A 17,002-nucleotide genomic window follows, 5' to 3' on the forward strand; every position below is an offset into this window, starting at 1 on the left:
CATACTTCTTCGACAGGATAGATTTTAGACTTACCTCCTAATAGGAGGAGGCAGACCTGGAGAACTTGGCCAGCTCTCCCCCTCACCTCTGCAGGGAGGGCTTCTCCCCAGGAGCCACGGCCACTGGTCCCTGAGGGTCACGAAGACAGAGGCACAGCTTCTGACAGTTCCTGAGAGGGACGGGAAATGTGTGGATCTCAGCCTGGGGCCCGCAGCTCCTCCCAGGAGATGGGCAGGCAGATGGATGCCAAGATTTGGGAGCAGGAGGGATGCTGGTAACAGAATCTGGGGGTAAAAGTGATGGGTGCCAGGATTTGGAGACAAGAAGGATGGTGGTACCTGGATTTGGGTACCTCTTCTCCCTAGGTGCTGGGATAGCGGGACATGAGGGCTGAGTGTGCCAGGATTTGGGGACAGGTAGAATAGGAGGTGCAAGCCCTGGGGATGGAGGAATACGTGGTGCAGGTTTGGGACAGTCAGGATGGAGGGGTGACAGGATTCGGAGGTGCTCGTGCAATCTGGGTACCTATTGAGGGAAATAGTAAAGCTGAGATCTTTTTTTGTCCCAGATATGGGAAATTATTTTGGGCCCTAAGTTCAACCTGTGGAGGCTTCTTTCTTGGATTTTTTTTTTTTTTTTTTGTGGAGGTACTAGGGATTGAACCCAGAACCTCGTGCCTGCTAAGCAAACACTCTGCCACTGAGCTATACCCTCCCCCTGAGGCTTCTTTCTTAAAGTTTGCCCTCATCCAAGCTTGACATAGATTTATTCAGCAAAAAAAAAAAAAAAAATTCTGGAAGGGGCCCTACCTAAATTTAGTGAGCCATTCAAGCCCATTTGAATCTCTGGTCATCTCTAGTTTCACCTAACAGACTTGAGAGGGACTGTCTGGTTGGGAACCACTTTGCCACCTTTATAATCCTTTAAAATAATCCTCTGTCCAGTTCCCAGGGGCTGAGCGTCCCACGGACAGTATAGCATCACAGAAAAGAGCCAGGGCATGCATGAGCGAGACCAGGAGTTGAAGCTTTGCCTTTTACCTTTGTAGCTGGTCCATCTCTGAGCCTTAGTTTTCCCATCTGCAGGGATGGGAATGATACGCATCTTCATGGGGTCACTATGAGGACTACACAAGAGGCACCCTCTAAACACCCTTTAAAAGCACAGGGTTGGCATGTGGCAGGCACTCTGCGAAAAATGGTTTGCTAGTGTCCTCACAAATGTACCTCAGGTGGAGAGGGGTGGTCTTGAGAGGCAGTAATAAATCATACCCAGTCCCCGGCTTCATTCTGAATCACATTGAAACAGCAGCTACGAGAATCTGACAGGTGTGTTGACACCTGTTGTGATTTCAAAGGTCCTGAAAGATTCTCCCTCTATCAGAGCCATTTTCACGTAGTAAATGGGCAAGTTCCCTGACACGAGCCTGTACCGTACACGGGCAATTTAATGTTTTATTCTGCCAAGTTCATCCTGCAATGCCCTTCCTCTCTGAGCAATTCCTCTTTCTCGCGCTGTCAAGCCTCTGGCACTTGCCAAGAGCCCAGCTCTCCTCGGGCCGTATCTTGAGAACAAGCCAAGAGATGAATGTGAGAAGGAAGTGCCCCTCCTGGCAGAGAGGACTTACTCCCGCTGAGGAACCAAGGGAGTCCTTCTCAGGGTGCAGAAGTGATGGAGAGGCTGTCTCATCAGAAAGCATCTTGGGGCCCCACAGCTCAGCTCTCTGGGGCACTGCCGGTGTCCCAGGATCAGCAGGTCCCAGAGGGCATTCCTGGGGGGCCCTGGACAGCTTCCGCTGCCTCCACCACCGTCACCAGGCGGCCCTGGAAATTGACCCCCGCTGCTGATGACCACAAAGGCGCCAGGGCCTCCTGCATGGGGAAAATTCACAATTTAGGAATGTCCTCTTGGTTGCTGATCCTGGGACATCCCCAAAAGTCTTCAGTGAAGCACTATGAGAAAGGAAATGAGATTTTCTTGCCGCTGAAGATGTCTTACCAGCTCTGTTTCAAAAATCAGTACACTTGAACTTGCAGGGTTTGTATTGGCTTCACTTCTATTTCCTGTTGCCACTTCTCCCAGATACCAGCTGAGCTAAAGAACAAACAAAAATAAGCAGTTTTCTGCAGCAAAAACATTTGGTTTCCTCTCCCTCCTCCCAGCCGGCTGCAGGGCACTGGGTCTTCAGAATTCTCGCTTTTCCCCCCATTTGGCTCCTGCTCCCATCTTGTCTGCTTTGCCTGGGATGGTGGGGGGGGGGTCTTTGAGATCCTGATGGCTTATTCTTAAGGTCAGTTCAGTAGAATCTTTAACCACCTTCCAAAAGAGTCTGTTACACCGCCCTCTCTCCTCATCTTTCCGATGTTTTGTTTTGTTTTGTTTAATAGTACTGAGAGGTTCATTCTAGCACGGAGCCCTAGAATTCTCTGCAGGCTTATTATAGAAGCAATGAGTTAGAGCGCTGTGGACAGAAAGCAGAGCTGCAGCTGGGAGAGGTCAGAGGTGGGTTCTGAGGGGGTTGCACTCATTTGGTTTCACTGTATCTCAGAGAAGTTCATGTTCAAAGTTAACAGCATTATTGCGGTGTGATTTACATACCTTAAAATTCTCCCGTTTTCAGTAAAAACAATTCAGTGATTTCTGGTACACTGAGAGAGCCCCACAGCTGCACACCACACTCCAGTGTTAAAGCATTTCCATGATCCCCCAAAGTCCCCTCCTGCCGGTTTGCAGTCAGTCCCCATTCCCATCCCTGTCCTCGGTAACCACTCATTTACTTTCTGTCTCTGTAAATTTACCTCTTCTGGAGATTTCATATGAATGGAATCGTACCATAGATGGTCTTTTGTGTCTGGCTTCCTTCCCGCAGTGTAATGTTTTTGAGGGGCATCCACATTGTAGCGTGTACTAGCACAGTCCGCCCTCTGTGCCTGCGGGTCCCGCATCCATGGATTCAACCCACCACGCATTGAAAATATTAAAAAAAAAAAAAAATTCCAGAAAATTCAAAAAAGCAAAACTTGAATTTGCCGCACACTGACAACTATTTACACAGCATTTACATTGTATTAGGTATTATCAGTAATCTAGAGATGATTTAAAGCATACCAGAGGATGTGCATAGGTTATGTGCAAGTCATACGTCATTTTATATGAGGGACTAAAGCATCCATGGATTTTAATATCCCCAGGGGTCCTGGAATCAGTCCCCTGAGGATCCCGGGGGATGGTTGTACTTCATTCCTTTTTATTTCTAAATATTATTCTGTTGCATAGATCTACCATATCTTGTTTATTTGCCCTCATTTTGGTTTTTTAATACTGCAAGAGAGGCCTAAAATTTAACCCTTCTGGAACATTTGATGATCACGTGGGTACCGCTGGTGTCTGTGTATGAGTGAATCTGACAAGCAGAGTGAGTGATTTATGTACTGATTTGAAAACTGATTTCTTTTAATCTTACCTGCATTGCATTTTAAAGATACATTAAGCGTATAAAGTATTTACAGTGTTTCTTTTTGGTTTTTAGTCCCCAAGAACATCCTCTCAGCGATTGATCCAGCCGTTGCCAATCTAAAACCGACTTTGAAGCAGAAAGATGGTGAATATGGTAATTTTTATGGCTTACTCCCAGCATTTTCCTTTAAGTAGGGGTAAACAGCCCATGTGAGCGCAGGTGGGTGCACACGGGCCGGGATGGAAGGGGACATCAGGAGGTGTGGGAGCTGCCAGCGCCGAGGGTGGTGGTGCTGTGGCAGATGGTTGCAGATGGTGGCCAACATTTTGTTTCGTGTTTTAAATGATAAGTAGGATAAATCCTCCTTCCACTCCCTCTCTTGTTTCCTAAAAGAAAAAGAGAGATCTGCTCAGAAATAAATCTGGGGTTCCTGGATCATATGATGGAAACACAGTCCCATTGGGTACCTGAGTGGGCCAGACCCAGGCTGGGCCCGCGGGCCTCCATCCACATACATATCACCATCTTCCTGAGGTTTTCATGGGACTTGTGTAAATAAGGGGATGAACGTTTTGGTTTTCTTATCAAATCTAGAGTGGAATTCAGACCCTTAGGGCTCCTGATAGGAACTACAGAGGCCTTCAAGACATTCTATCTAAGAGATTGTGCGTTGCGGGTTGAGAGTTGATCTGGTGTTAGTTTAATTATATTTATGAGGTCTCGTCCCACTAAGTAGAAAAGTGTGCTTGATGTGGAACATGGAGGAAAGCACCAGGAAACAACTCTCCCCTAGTCTCAAAGCTTAGGGATAGGGGAGCGGGTATAGCTCAGTGGTAGAGCACATGCTTAGCACGCACAAGGTCCTGGGTTCAATCCCCAGTACCTCCATTAAAAAGAAATTAAAATAAATAAACCTAATCCCCCCCCCAAAATAAAACTTTAGAACAAGCTTAAAGATAACCAGTATTAATATCCTACACTCTCCTCATGGTGCTCCTCCAGCTCTCCCCCAGCTCTGCATCTCCCAGCCCCACTGCTCCTTTTAACAGGGCTCCCGCCTCGATCCTATGAATATCCCCGACCCTCTGCCCAGAGGCCTGAGAGCTCTGACATTCCCAGGGGTCCACAGAGCCCCATCATGGCAGCTTAACCAGGCAACTGAAACCAGATCTGCCCTGCATTTTGCTGTCATTTCCAAAAATGTAGCCCAACACAGCCTCCCTGCATAATCCAAGGCCTTCTTACCAGCTGCGGCCAGCTGCGGTTATGTAGGACACTGTTAAATCTCCCAGAGGCATGATGAATGCCGTTGCCTTTAGGATGGGAGAACAAATGTGCTCCCTTCTGCAGTAGAGAAGGTAAGTGGTACCTGAAGTTGGAACCAACACATTTTAGAATTTCTAAATCTCTTTTATCACTTGATATTTTCAGAGCCTGCTTACCAAATGCTCTTCCTGGCTTAGTCGTCTGTAATTTAGTTAGAAGCCCACTTATTGGATTTCTATGACTTTTTATTTGTCGTCGCAGTCCTGGGTTAGGAACAAAATGCATACTGTGAACAGCTGGAGTTAATCAGTCTTGCATTTTTTTGTGTGTGAAACAGGTATAAACTTTGACCCAAGTGAACCGAGGGTTCTGAGGAAGGATGGAGTTATTGTCAGCCACTCCCTGGCGGCATTTGCCTACATTAGAGGTAGGTCAGTGAACTGAACCTTCCTAGATGCTCATGGATTTGCTGAAGTCTTCACACAAATGATCTGTTTAGTTATAACACTTGGATAGCTAAAGAAAAATGACTTTGAGTTTGACACAGCAGCTGCTATCTTCTACAATCCAGAACACAGAGGCCCCTGAATTCAGGCACAGTTCCCACAGGGCGACCAACAAGAGAACCACATAGGAAGGTAGCAGATGCAAAAGTCACGCGACGTAGGAGCTGGGCTGCCTGGGAATTTTCTGCTTTGCGGAGTAGGAACCAGAGGAATGCACTTTCCAGCTCTAAAATTTGGGAAGGGCATCAGATTATTGAATTCCACCCTTGGCTGGAAGAAAATTGAGCCAAAAGCTGACTTAGTGAATAAAACAGGTCATGCCCTGCGAAGGCAGAGCCCCTTTCTGAGTCACCGATGTTACGTCTGTCGGTTGCCAAGGTTTCCCTTGATAATCTTAGCCTCGAGGATCAATCAGACTCGGCCCTCCTTAAGTAGGGGAGCCAAGATTGCTCGTCAGCGAGCAGGGTGCCTGCCATCCCTCCTCACCAGCCTCTCCGCTCACCTCTGGACAGACTGTATTTTGGAATATTGCCTCTGCAAGTTTCGGCAATGCCTGCCTGGCTCTGCTCAGGGAGCCAAAAGCTCTGAGGCCTTTTGTCAAATACATGGTAATATGATGCATGGCAGCATTCCTTACTCAAGGCCTGCTGAAGCGGGGCTGTTTGGGGTGAGCCTTCCTCAGAGGAAAATAAAGGCCTGAGGAAACATCTCAGCACAGGAGGTGGAACAGTGTTGGGGTCCTCTGCCAGCATCCCTCTTGTGTGGCTGTGGTGTGGTTGCTGAGAATCTTCTCTGAGAATCTTCTCTTTTCTAACCACCCTCCCATTTCCATTTCTTGCTGCTCCCAATAATTGTCGAAGTTAAGAGATGTAACAATTTTTATTGTCGAAAGTATCCCTGTATTTCCAAGTGCCTGGAGAGCCCCTTGGGGAAAGATACCATGAGAACACCGCACGCAGGGCACAATGAGGAGGCTGCTTACTGTGCTGCGGCCGTTCCGGGCCACGTCAGCTCCCCTCAACTACCGCCCTGGTCAGCTCAGGCGGCCATAACAAGATACCATGGATTGAGTGGCTTAAACAACAGAAATTAATTTTCTTCTAGGCTGGAAAGCCATGATCAAGGTGCCAGTGGGTTTGGTTTCTAGTGAGAGCTCTCTTCATGGCTGGTAGACCTGAGTCATCACACAGCAGGGAGAGCAAGAGAGAAAGAGAGTTCTTGGTGTCTCTTCTTGTAAGGACACCAATCCTATTGGATCAGGGCCCCACCTGTATGTCCCCATTTAACCTCAATTACATCCTTATAGGTTCTGTCTCCACATACAGTCACATTGTGGGTAAAGGCTTCAACACATGAGTTTGGGGAGACACAGTTCAGACTATAGCAATGACTGTGAGAGAGGGACTGGGATCCCTTATTCTGCACACAGGGAAGCCAAGGCTCAGAGGAGCTGAGCTATTTGCTTGAAGATACCGAGTGGCCAGTGGCAAGGCAGGGTTCAGACTCAGCTTCTCCAAGAGAGGATACCCTGCAGAATTTTGAGAGATGGAAACCTCACGAGCTGGAGTGATCCCAGTTAACTTCGCTCCATCCTTGTCTGTCCTTCTACACGTTCATCACTCCCAGAAGTCGTTGGAGAGATTTACTGGTTAAGTGCCCATGTCTCCGCTAGACATTAAGCGTCTCAAGGGCAGATGTTTGTCATCTTAGTCATTGTCATTTTCCGGTGCCTGGGACAGAGCTGGCACTTATTAAGGACTTAATAAGTGACTGGATGGTGAATCCTCTGGTGTCATGAGCCATCCTGCAGCTGATTGTCACCCCACATTTGCTATTTATAGGTATTCAATTTTAAAGAAATAAAAGGACTCAATGGGTTATTTGGTTTTATTGAGGGATGTTTAGACACATTCATCTCAGCAAGGCACGACCAAGCCTGAATTTCACGTCAAAGGAAAGAGGCTCTGAACACACTGTCAGGTATTAGTGAAATGGAGTCACTACTAGAAGTGGGTGGTCACTCTGGATTTGGTCCCCAGCCCACTGCTCCTCGTCTCCCAGCAGGTCAGCCCACTGCAGTGAAGGGCAGGATGCCAGGCTGAGCCATCTCAACACGAGCACCACCCTCATGGTCGCTAGAAAGCATCGCCCCAGCCAACTCTCAGACGCATCCTCGTCCCCATGTAGGGATGTGATCTGAAGACCGGACTGGGGTCCCTGGGCACCCACCCAGGGGAGGAGGCCTTTCTACAGGAGAGGCCTCGGCCAGAGTAGTCAAAAGTGAGCTGGGAAGATTCTGGCAAAATCAGCCAAATAAACAGTAGATTGAGCGAATCCAAAAGCGTGTTTCCCCAGGTCAGGCTGCAGGTAGCTTTGCTGCATTAGTGCAGCCAAGTGCACATAGGGGACAAGAAGACTAGAAACAGAGCTGAGGGGCTTGTCCCAGGAAGGCGAGACACAGAGGCTGGCAGAACAGACACGAAAATGTCCAAGGGTCCTGGATAAATGATTTCTCTTTGGGCCATTTAAGTGGTCTGTGAAATGTCTTCTTAGGAGCTTTTGAATGTACCCTCCTGTCAATAATAGAGACCCACTCCTTGAATTCATTCTTGAATTTAGATCATGGTCTGAAGCTCATAGAAGATTTCTGAAATTAGGGAAATGGAAAGGAGCGTGCGTGCGTACATGTGTGTATGTGTGTGTGTGTGTGTGTGTGCTGGAGGCTTGGGGAAGGCAGTTTGTTAGCTGCTCAGACATCGCACCCCTGCAGCTTGTGCGGAAGGAGACTTCTGTAGATGGACTTGCTCGGGACTTGATGTCTGCCATCCCACCTAGCTGGTGTGTCACTGCGCGCCCTCCGTGGCCTAATGTTTCTGTCCCTGCCTTGGGCTGGGGCTGTGTGTGTCTTCAGCCTCCGGCAGAGCTCTCTGTGGACTCCCAGGGTGCACGGGTGCGAAAGCAGCACGTCTCCTGAGTTGGGAAGGTATCATTGTTCCAGATGAAAGGGACTCCGGGATATCAGACAAACCCACATCAAAACAGAAACATAATAACACGTTCCAAAGTTGGAGTTACATGATCCCCTGTCAGGGAGGACGACTGGAAATCAGCATCACCTTGTCACATACGTGTGGACTCTGAAGTGTTCCCACGGCCTCCAATCTTGGCTTCCACGACAGAAAGTTATTATCACATCCCTGAGTGCTGTCAGACCAGGCCCCATACGCTTTGTGCTTTCACCCGACAGTAGCAGGGCCCCACGGGTGGAACCCTCGCCCTGGCCTCTCGGTGTCTTATAAGTTTGAGCTGGAGCTTGTGTTGGCTCCAGATCTGAGGGTCCAGGCACCTAAGAGGCCACGGGCCGCCACTGGGAGAGTCCCGAGGGCTTGCTGCAGCTGATGAAATGCACAGCATTCACTTGAGCCTGGAATGAACCGAGGCTAAAACGAGACTCATACCAACAGGAGTACAGTGTGAAGATTCTGTTTAATAAGGAGACTAATGCCTTTATTTTTCTAGAGTCTGTACTAGGAAAAGAGGTCACAAAAGCCTAAAGTGGTCCAATTATTGCCCTTAGTGTAAAGCCTGGGGCCGTGGAGGGAGCGCTGGCCCGAGCTTGGGGTTCCAGCCAAGTGGCAGCTTTGGACACAAAAAGGGGCTGAAACAGGAGGAGCTGGGCCAGCTCCCTGCCAGGGCTCCATCTAAGCAACATCTGGTGGTTCTGCGACTTCAAACTAGTTGGTTCAGGTGACTTGGAAGCCTCGTTTCCAATGGGCTTGCTAAGATGGCAGGATCTCAGCAGACTTGTTGTAAACGTGGCCTGGAGAGTGATCACTGGGCAGGAGGCTTACCTGAGCCAAGAGACACTGAGGATCTGATGGTTGAGAAGCTCTCCTGGAAATAGAATTCAGACCCTTACTCCCTAGGAACAGAGGGAGAGGAAGAAAGGCAGCTAACACGATGGAGCCCCCTACACAGGGCTCCAAGCCTAGTGCTGTAGACCTAGGACCCCTCCCATCACGCACTCAGCAGATGACTGTGTCACCCCTGCTATGCACCGGACACTGGGGATTTGGTGAAGAACAAGGCAGTTTGGCCCCAGCTTTCATGGAACTTGCCTTCTATGGGGCAATAAAGGACAAACACAGCAACAGAGTGATATTCGAGAGGCTATGAGACCTAATGACTGGGGACCTGGTCCAGACTGGGGCTGGGGACACAGAGGGCTGGATGAAAAGGGGAGACAGAACATTCCAGGCAGAAGGAACAGCACGCGCAAAAGCACAGATGTGTGAAGCTGTCTGGCCCCATGAGGGCTGGAGAGAGGCCGATGGGCAGGAAAGCAGAGAGCAGAGGGTGGGTCTTGGGATTTGAACTTGGAGAGGGTGTTTGAACAGGCCAGGCCCTAGTAAGCATCATTGGCGGTGGTCAGGATTCGATTTTTTCTTACAGAAGGAGGGGGACCATTTACAGGTTTTAAGTAGGGCAGTAATGTGATCTGCTGTGCATTTTTAAAAAAGATTACAATGGCTACAGTGGGAAAGATGGATGAGAAGGGAAGAGAGGAGAGAGGGGACCAACTGGAGGCAGGGAAGAAGTTTTATCATTCCTGTTTTCCAGATAAATTCACTAGCTCCAAGGACACCTTTGTGAACATGAAAATACAAGCCAGTCACCAGGAGATATTCACAGTATATGTGCTGTCAAATGATTATTATCAAGAATATATAGAAACATGTTCCTCTGTAACTACTATATATAAAATAACAAGTTTTTACTGTATAGCCCAGGGAGCTATATTCAATCTCTTACAGTAACCCATAATGAAAAAGAATATGAAAAGGAATATATGTATGTACATGTATGACTGAAACATTATGCTGCACACCAGAAATTGACACAACATTGTAAATGGACTATATGTCAATAAAAAAAGAATATATATAGTTCCTATATATATTCTTTTTTCTGATTTTTTAAGTGTGCAGGGTTTTTTTTAATTGAAGTATAGCTGATTTACAATGTTGTGTTAGTTTCTGGTGTATAGCATAGTGATTCAATTACATATATACATATATATATATTCTTTATATGTAAGAGGGAAAGCACAAAAAACCCAGTTTAAAAAAGTGGGACCACGACATGAGGCAGCATTTTGAGAAGAGGGAATGGGTGAGCATCTGAAGAGATGTACGCATAACTGGGGATCAGGGAAATACAAATCAAGCCATAGTGAAATGCAATTTGATTCCCATGTGGTGGGGAATGAACAAGAAGCCTGTCCGTAGCTGGTGCCGGAGAAGCTGAGGATTCCCAGGATTCGTCACTCGGTGCAACCACTTTGGAAACCACTTTGGCAGTATTTCCCCAAATGGACATACCTTACAGCTCTTCCAAATCCCTCCCAGGGCAGGACCCGAGAGAAACCCTTGCCCTTGTCCACCAGCTACAGTTACAGGAATGAGCACGGCTACAAAAGAGCAGAAACCCCACAGCAACCCAGATGCCCACCAGCAGGCGAGTGAGTGAATAAACTATGGTCAAGACAACAGAACAGCATGCTGCAATATGACGTTAAGTAAAAAACAAAACAAATGCCAAGCACCAAACTGTATCTGTAGTGTTACACCCTTTTCATAAAGTTTTTAGGAATACACAGAGATGCAATAAACTATATAAAAGGGCAAGCAGGGAAGGAATGACCGTGGAATTCAGGTGTTGGTTACCTTGATGGGGGAGGTGGGGCAGGGGAGAGGGGAACCCACAGGGTAGACACAGGTATTGTCAAAGCCCGAGCTCCCATTTTGGGGGGGGGGGCTTATTCACAGAGCAGGTACTGATTACAGAATTTCAAGTAATTAATCAAATAAATAAACATAAAGGAAGGCCACGCATTGACTGACAAAGGGAACATGTTGCATCCTGGGAATTATGATTCTTTTGATTCCGTCTGCCTGGAGACCTTAAGAAGAAACAGGGACAGGAAGGGAGAGAGAGGGAGAGAGAGAAGGACAGTAATTAGCCCGCAGTTACCCACCTGTCTGGGGGTGGAGCGAGACCTTGGCCCCTCCTCTGTCCTGGCCTGAGCACCTCGTTTGCCTGCGACACCACCGCTGGGAATGATGGCTTCTGGGACGAGGAGAGGAGAGGACTGTGGGTGGTCATTGTTTCCCAGAAGCTTGACCAGCACAGGATTCTTTCTGCCTGGAGCTGACCTTTCCCTCAACTGGGATGTCTGGAAAAGGTTACAAAAGGGTGGGACTCAGTTTCCCCATCCACAGCACTCCTTACAGGCACTGCAAGAAATGATGGCCCCAAGCATGCTGGGATGGGGTTCAAGGCTTATGCTTTCCCAGGAGAAGGAGGGGATGAATTGTGGCTGAGTTGAAAGCCCACATCAGAGTAGCATGAGAACAGAAGGGACTGGAGAGGACAGTGGCTGGGAGGCTTGGGTGGGTGGGGATAGGACGCAGCAAGACAGGAAAGGAGAAGGATGGAAAGGAAAAGGAAGGTGAGAGTGAGGTCGGGAGTGAGGAGTCCACTCCTGGCAGAGGCTTTGATGTGCAGGGGAGAAGGAGAAAGGATTTACCCCATCAGATCAGGGCCTCGGGTCTTAGCATCATTTTGTGTATTATGGTTTAATGACTGTGCCCCAAATGCCAGTGTCTCCCAACCCCCATTCTACCACCACTCCCAGAAATGAACATAGCACAAAGGATATGTGTCTGTATTTGACCACATCTTCAAAATATCATGACCATTAGGAAAAAATACATTGTTATTAACAGCACTACAGACGCAGCTCACTGCCCTTCCCCCAGCCAAAATCAATTTTGAGCTTAGACTTCTATGTCTTAAAGGGAGTGATGAGATTGTGCTTGCAGGGCCAATGGCAGCAAAGGACATTTGAGTCCAGTGACTCCGCCAGTGACTTGAGCGGTGAGTGAAGGAAGCCGAATGGGGAAGTTTCAAGTTTCAAGAAGATAACGTGTCCCACTTAGATCTCTCCCGTCAGATCACAGTGGCTGGATCCCTTGACGGGAAACTTAACAACCCTCGAGTTCTGAACCTCCAGTCTGCACCTCTGGGGAAGGACAGACGCAGCAGCAAAGATAGCAGTCTGCAGTATTCGAGTGTAGTGAGACGGGAGGCTGTGTGCCTGGAGGAGGATGGTTGTGTTGAGAATTTGGAGCAAATGCCAGTGGTTCTCCATGCACGTTAGCAGCTTGAATCTCCAGACCTGGGTTCCCATCCTGACGCCACCTAAAGAGGCCAACTGAGCTGGACAGTAGCTCCCCTTCTGGGCCTCAGCTTGAGCCTCTATATCAGGGATCCACAAAGTATGGCCCCCTGGCTGATTTTGTAAATAAAGTTTTATTAGAACACTGCCACACCTGTATCATCTGTGGCTGCTTTCATGTTACGACAGCACAGTTGAATAGTCTTCAACACACATTGTGTGGCCCACAAAGCCTTGAAATATGTATTATCTGATCCTTTACAGGAAAAATCTGTCAACTCCTGATCTACATTATGAGGGCATTAGCTGGATCATTACTTCCCAAAATGGGCGTACTAACTCCACAAGGGGTACGCAACTGAAGAGTAGTAGTCCTTTCCACATCGGGTTAGTGTAACAATTAGCCACACGTAAGGCTTTAGACCAGATTCCATAGTACAAATTAGCATTAGTTCTATTTCTATTATTATTATACAATGATTTGGATGTAGAAAGAACTACCAGACCCTGTATCTATATTTATTTTTTAATCTAAAAGAAATTACGCTTTGTAACATTTACTGTATTAGTTCTTACATTTGTATGTATACTTTACATATAAATTAATTTTTCAAAATTTACTACTGTTAATAATAGCTAACAGTTTGTTGAACATTTACTATGTGTCATTGAGTGCTCTGAGAGCTTCACAGAAATGAAAAGAGAGGGGCTTTTAGCTCCATTTTACAGATGAGGGAACTGAGACACAGGGAGGTTACACACAACTAGTAAGTGGCAGATCTGTATTTGAATACGGGGGTCTGCCTCTCAGTCCCTCTACTCCTCTGCTATGTGTCCTCTTATAAATATACATATATTGACTATATATGCTCCAAACCTTTTCTTTTTTAATTAGTGGAGGCATATGATCAGTTAGGTGTGGATGGTCTCAAAGATGCTCTCCAGGGCTGGCATTCTACATTAACCGCCTGCCTGGGCACATACCTGTTTCTATGGGACTCTGGCCTTATGAAGACTGACAGTTCCTCCAGGTCCTGATATGTTTTCTTTTCCCCACAGCCCACCCTGAGAGAGCCGCCCTGCTGTTCATGTCCAGTGTCTGCATCGGGCTGGCACTCACGTTGTGTGCCTTGGTCTTCAGAGTGTCCTGCACCAAGGACTTCCGGGAGCTGCAGCTGGCGAGGGAGCACCTGGTGCCAGGAAGTGACAAGGCCGAGGAGGACAGCCAGGATGAAGACGGGGAGGAGGACTCCTCTGACTCTGATTTTCCAGGGGAACGGTCAGGATTCTGTAGGACTACATATCCTGTCTACAGTTCTATAGAGGCTGCAGAGCTGGCAGAACGGATTGAGCGCAGGGAGCAAATCATCCAGGAAATATGGATGAACAGTGGTTTGGACACTTCACTCCCAAGAAACATGAGCCAGTTCTACTGAAAACTAGACGCATCTTGATGCTACCACACTTCCTGAAGAGGGAAGGAGATCCAAAATGCCCCTCCGGTTCTGTTTCACTTGTACCTTCTATGAAGGAGAATTTGTCATGTCATTCAATACTGGGGAAGCCAGAAAGCTCTTAAAGGGACATTTCAAACTGTTTACAGCACATTTCAAAATAAATTAGGAGGGAAGAAGTCTTTGTTTTCTGGATTTATTTAAATTCATGTCTGTGGGCTAACAGAGTTCACATTTATTGAGCACTTAGAAGACCAGGCATCGTTCTAACTGCTTTCATGTATTAAGTCATTGAATGCTCAGGACGGCTTTGTGATATAGTGCTGTCATTCTCATTTTATAGATGAGTAAACAGGAGATCCTTATCTATCCACAAAAGAATTATACTAATATTCAGGATGGCAAGTATGAGTTCAGTCACTACGTGTTCACTGGTGGTAGATTTTAATCACTAACATAATTTGTTTAGAGAAGTGGTTGGCAAAAAATTTTTAAGGGAAAGATAATAAATATTTTAGGCATTGCAAGTCATATAACCTCTGCCACAACTACTCACCTCTGCCACTGTAGCTCAGAAGCAGCCACTACTTCGTAATGAATGAACATGGCTGTGTTTCAATAACTTTATTTATGGAAACTGTAATTTGAAATTGTTTCACATTCATAAGAATGTCACATATTCCTCTTTTTTTTTTAATCAATTATTTAAAAATGTAAAAGCCATTCTTAGCTCATGGTCTGTACAAAGATAGTTAGTAGGCTGGATTTGGCCTGCCACTTGATTTTGTAAATATAGTATGGTTTTGAAAAGCCTAAAATATTTACTCTCTTGACCTGTACAGAAAAAGCTGGCTGACTCCTGGCTTAGAGTTTAAAACTGCAGAGCTTCTAGTGGTAAAAACAATCAACCAGATTCCCCAGCAGTCCTGTGGGCAAAGAGCAAGTGGAGTTACCATTCAAATTATTGCCAAAAAAAAAAAAAAAAAAGTGTCCTACCATATTAGAGGGAGGGGTCCATGAAGGAGCAGAAGAAAAAGGAGTTAAGGAAACAGATTCCTGGTGAAAGAACTGGTGATGGTTTCCTTTAAAAGGCTCCCCCTGGTGGACAGGAGGCTTATAATTATGACGGACAATAAGATTTTTTTTTTTCTGTCTTGTCCCAGTGGGGCTTAAAGCATAAAAATGATGGTGTTATATCTATCTCATACGCCTACTCTCAACGAGGTCTCTCTGCTTTATCACATCAACTGTGCAAGCAGGCATATGTAAATGAGGAAACTGAAGGCTGACAGATGAAGTATTGGGGCCAAGTTACATGGTGCACAGTGCTGGAGCCAACACAGTCACCAGGTGATCAGGAAATACTAGCTGTTCCCTTAGGAACCCGAGAGATAACACTTACGACAGAAGGCATTTCTTTCAGTTCCCAGATCCTGGGGGTGAAGGGCCCATCCGAGGAACAGAGAGGAGGGTGGGTGTAGAGGAAACAGTCTGTCTCTTGTCAACCAGCCCTGCTGCCCAGATTGGGGAAGGGCTGCAGTTTTGTTTGTTTTTTGTGAATTCAGTGTGTCTTAGTTCATTTGAGCTGCTATAACAAAAATACCATAGACTGTGTGACTTAAAAACAACAGAAATTTATTTCTTACAGTTTTGGAGGCTAGGAAGTCCAAGATCAAGGGGCCAGCAAATTCAGTATCTGGTGAGAGCCTGGATTCCTGGTTCATAGTTGGTCATCCCCACATGGCAGAGGGGCCTGGGAGCACTGTGGGGTCTCCTCCTCATCCTTATAAAAGGGTATTAACTTTATCCATGAAGGCTCCACCCTCATGACCTAACCACCTCCCAAAGGCCCCGCCTCCAAATACCATCACATTGAGTATTAGGGTTTAACATGAGTTTTGGGGAGACACAAATTTTTAATTGACACTAGAGTTGAAATTCACATGAAGCAGAATTAACCATTTAAAGCACACAGTCCAGTGGCTTTTAGTATATTCACAATCTTGTGAGACCACCACTTCTGTCTAGTTCCAAAACATTTTCAGCACCAGAAAATAAAACCCCCTCCCCATTAAGCAGTCACTGCCCACGCCCCTCTCCCTCCAGCCTCTGCCTTCAGTTTCTATGCGTTTTCCTATTCTGGTTAGTTTATGTAAGTGGAATCACACAGGATGCAGTCTTTTGTGAGTGACTTCTTTCATTTAGCATAATGTCTTCAAGTTCATTCCTGTTGTAGCAGGAATCAGTACTTCCTCTTTTTTTTTACCATGAATCACATTTCTTTGTGTTGACATGCCGCATTCAGGCATTAATTCATCCATTGGTAGACATCTGGTTGTTTCCACCATTAGCTATTGTGAATAGTGCCCCCGTAAACATTCATGTGTGGTTTTTTTTTTTTAAATTTGGGGGGGAATTAGGTTTATTTATTTTTTATTTTAATGGAGTTACTGGGGATTGAACCCAGGACCTTGAGCGTGCTAAGCACACACTCTACCACTGAGCTATACCCTCCCCCACCTCATGTGTGGTACTTTAACAGCAGTGAAATAACATATAAACATGGCAGCCACAGATAAAGTTGATGAGAAATCTCGTGGATTCCACTCAACAGAGGGAAGGGGGAGTGACAGTGAGGCAGGGTGACACCCCATCTCTCAACCCCTCTGCCAGTGTCAGACTGTGCCTCCCTTACACTCACCTGTGAAGGTGAGAGGGTAGAGACTGGTTGAGATAGGTGTCATACGGACAGGCTGGGGGTGGGTGGGTGGGGCTGGGCAGAGGCTGAAACTTCTCAGGACTTCACGTCCCTGAGTCCTCCATCCATAATGTAGGGGAATGGGAGAAGTTGACTGGGTGAGGATGACTCATTTTCAGTCTGTCGTTAGAGACGAAGATGAATCTAATGAATGAGAGAATGAACATATGGCTCCTTTGTCTAATTTCTTTGTGAGGATTTTGTTCTAAACAAAGAGCATCCTCATCCTCTGATTTCCTGAGCTCAGCAAAAACCACTTTGGTACCGTCCCAGCTCCCAGGCAGCCTGTCCCCGTGGTCTCAGTTTCTAGCTCCCAAGCA

At 46.7% G+C, this 17,002-nt stretch overlaps 1 protein-coding gene across 4 annotated transcripts in view; it reads left to right on the forward strand.

Moving 5' to 3' along the window:
* Window positions 1-14,100, forward strand: part of EVA1C (eva-1 homolog C) — an 81,230-nt gene extending 67,130 nt beyond the window's left edge. For 2 of the 4 annotated variants that reach the window (XM_031458820.2, XM_031458839.2), the window contains 3 exons: window positions 3,531-3,611; window positions 5,062-5,151; window positions 13,530-14,100. In XM_031458820.2, coding sequence (XP_031314680.1) covers window positions 3,531-3,611; window positions 5,062-5,151; window positions 13,530-13,906 — 548 coding nt within the window. In that variant the 3' untranslated portion in view covers window positions 13,907-14,100. The remainder of the gene's footprint in view (window positions 1-3,530; window positions 3,612-5,061; window positions 5,152-13,529) is intronic. The other 2 variants (XM_031458829.2, XM_031458856.2) reach the window with 1 other exon arrangement.
* Window positions 14,101-17,002: the final 2,902 nt, after the last annotated feature.

Source organism: Camelus dromedarius, chromosome 2 (assembly GCF_036321535.1).
Source record: "Camelus dromedarius isolate mCamDro1 chromosome 2, mCamDro1.pat, whole genome shotgun sequence".
NCBI classification, from domain to species: Eukaryota; Metazoa; Chordata; class Mammalia; order Artiodactyla; family Camelidae; genus Camelus; species Camelus dromedarius.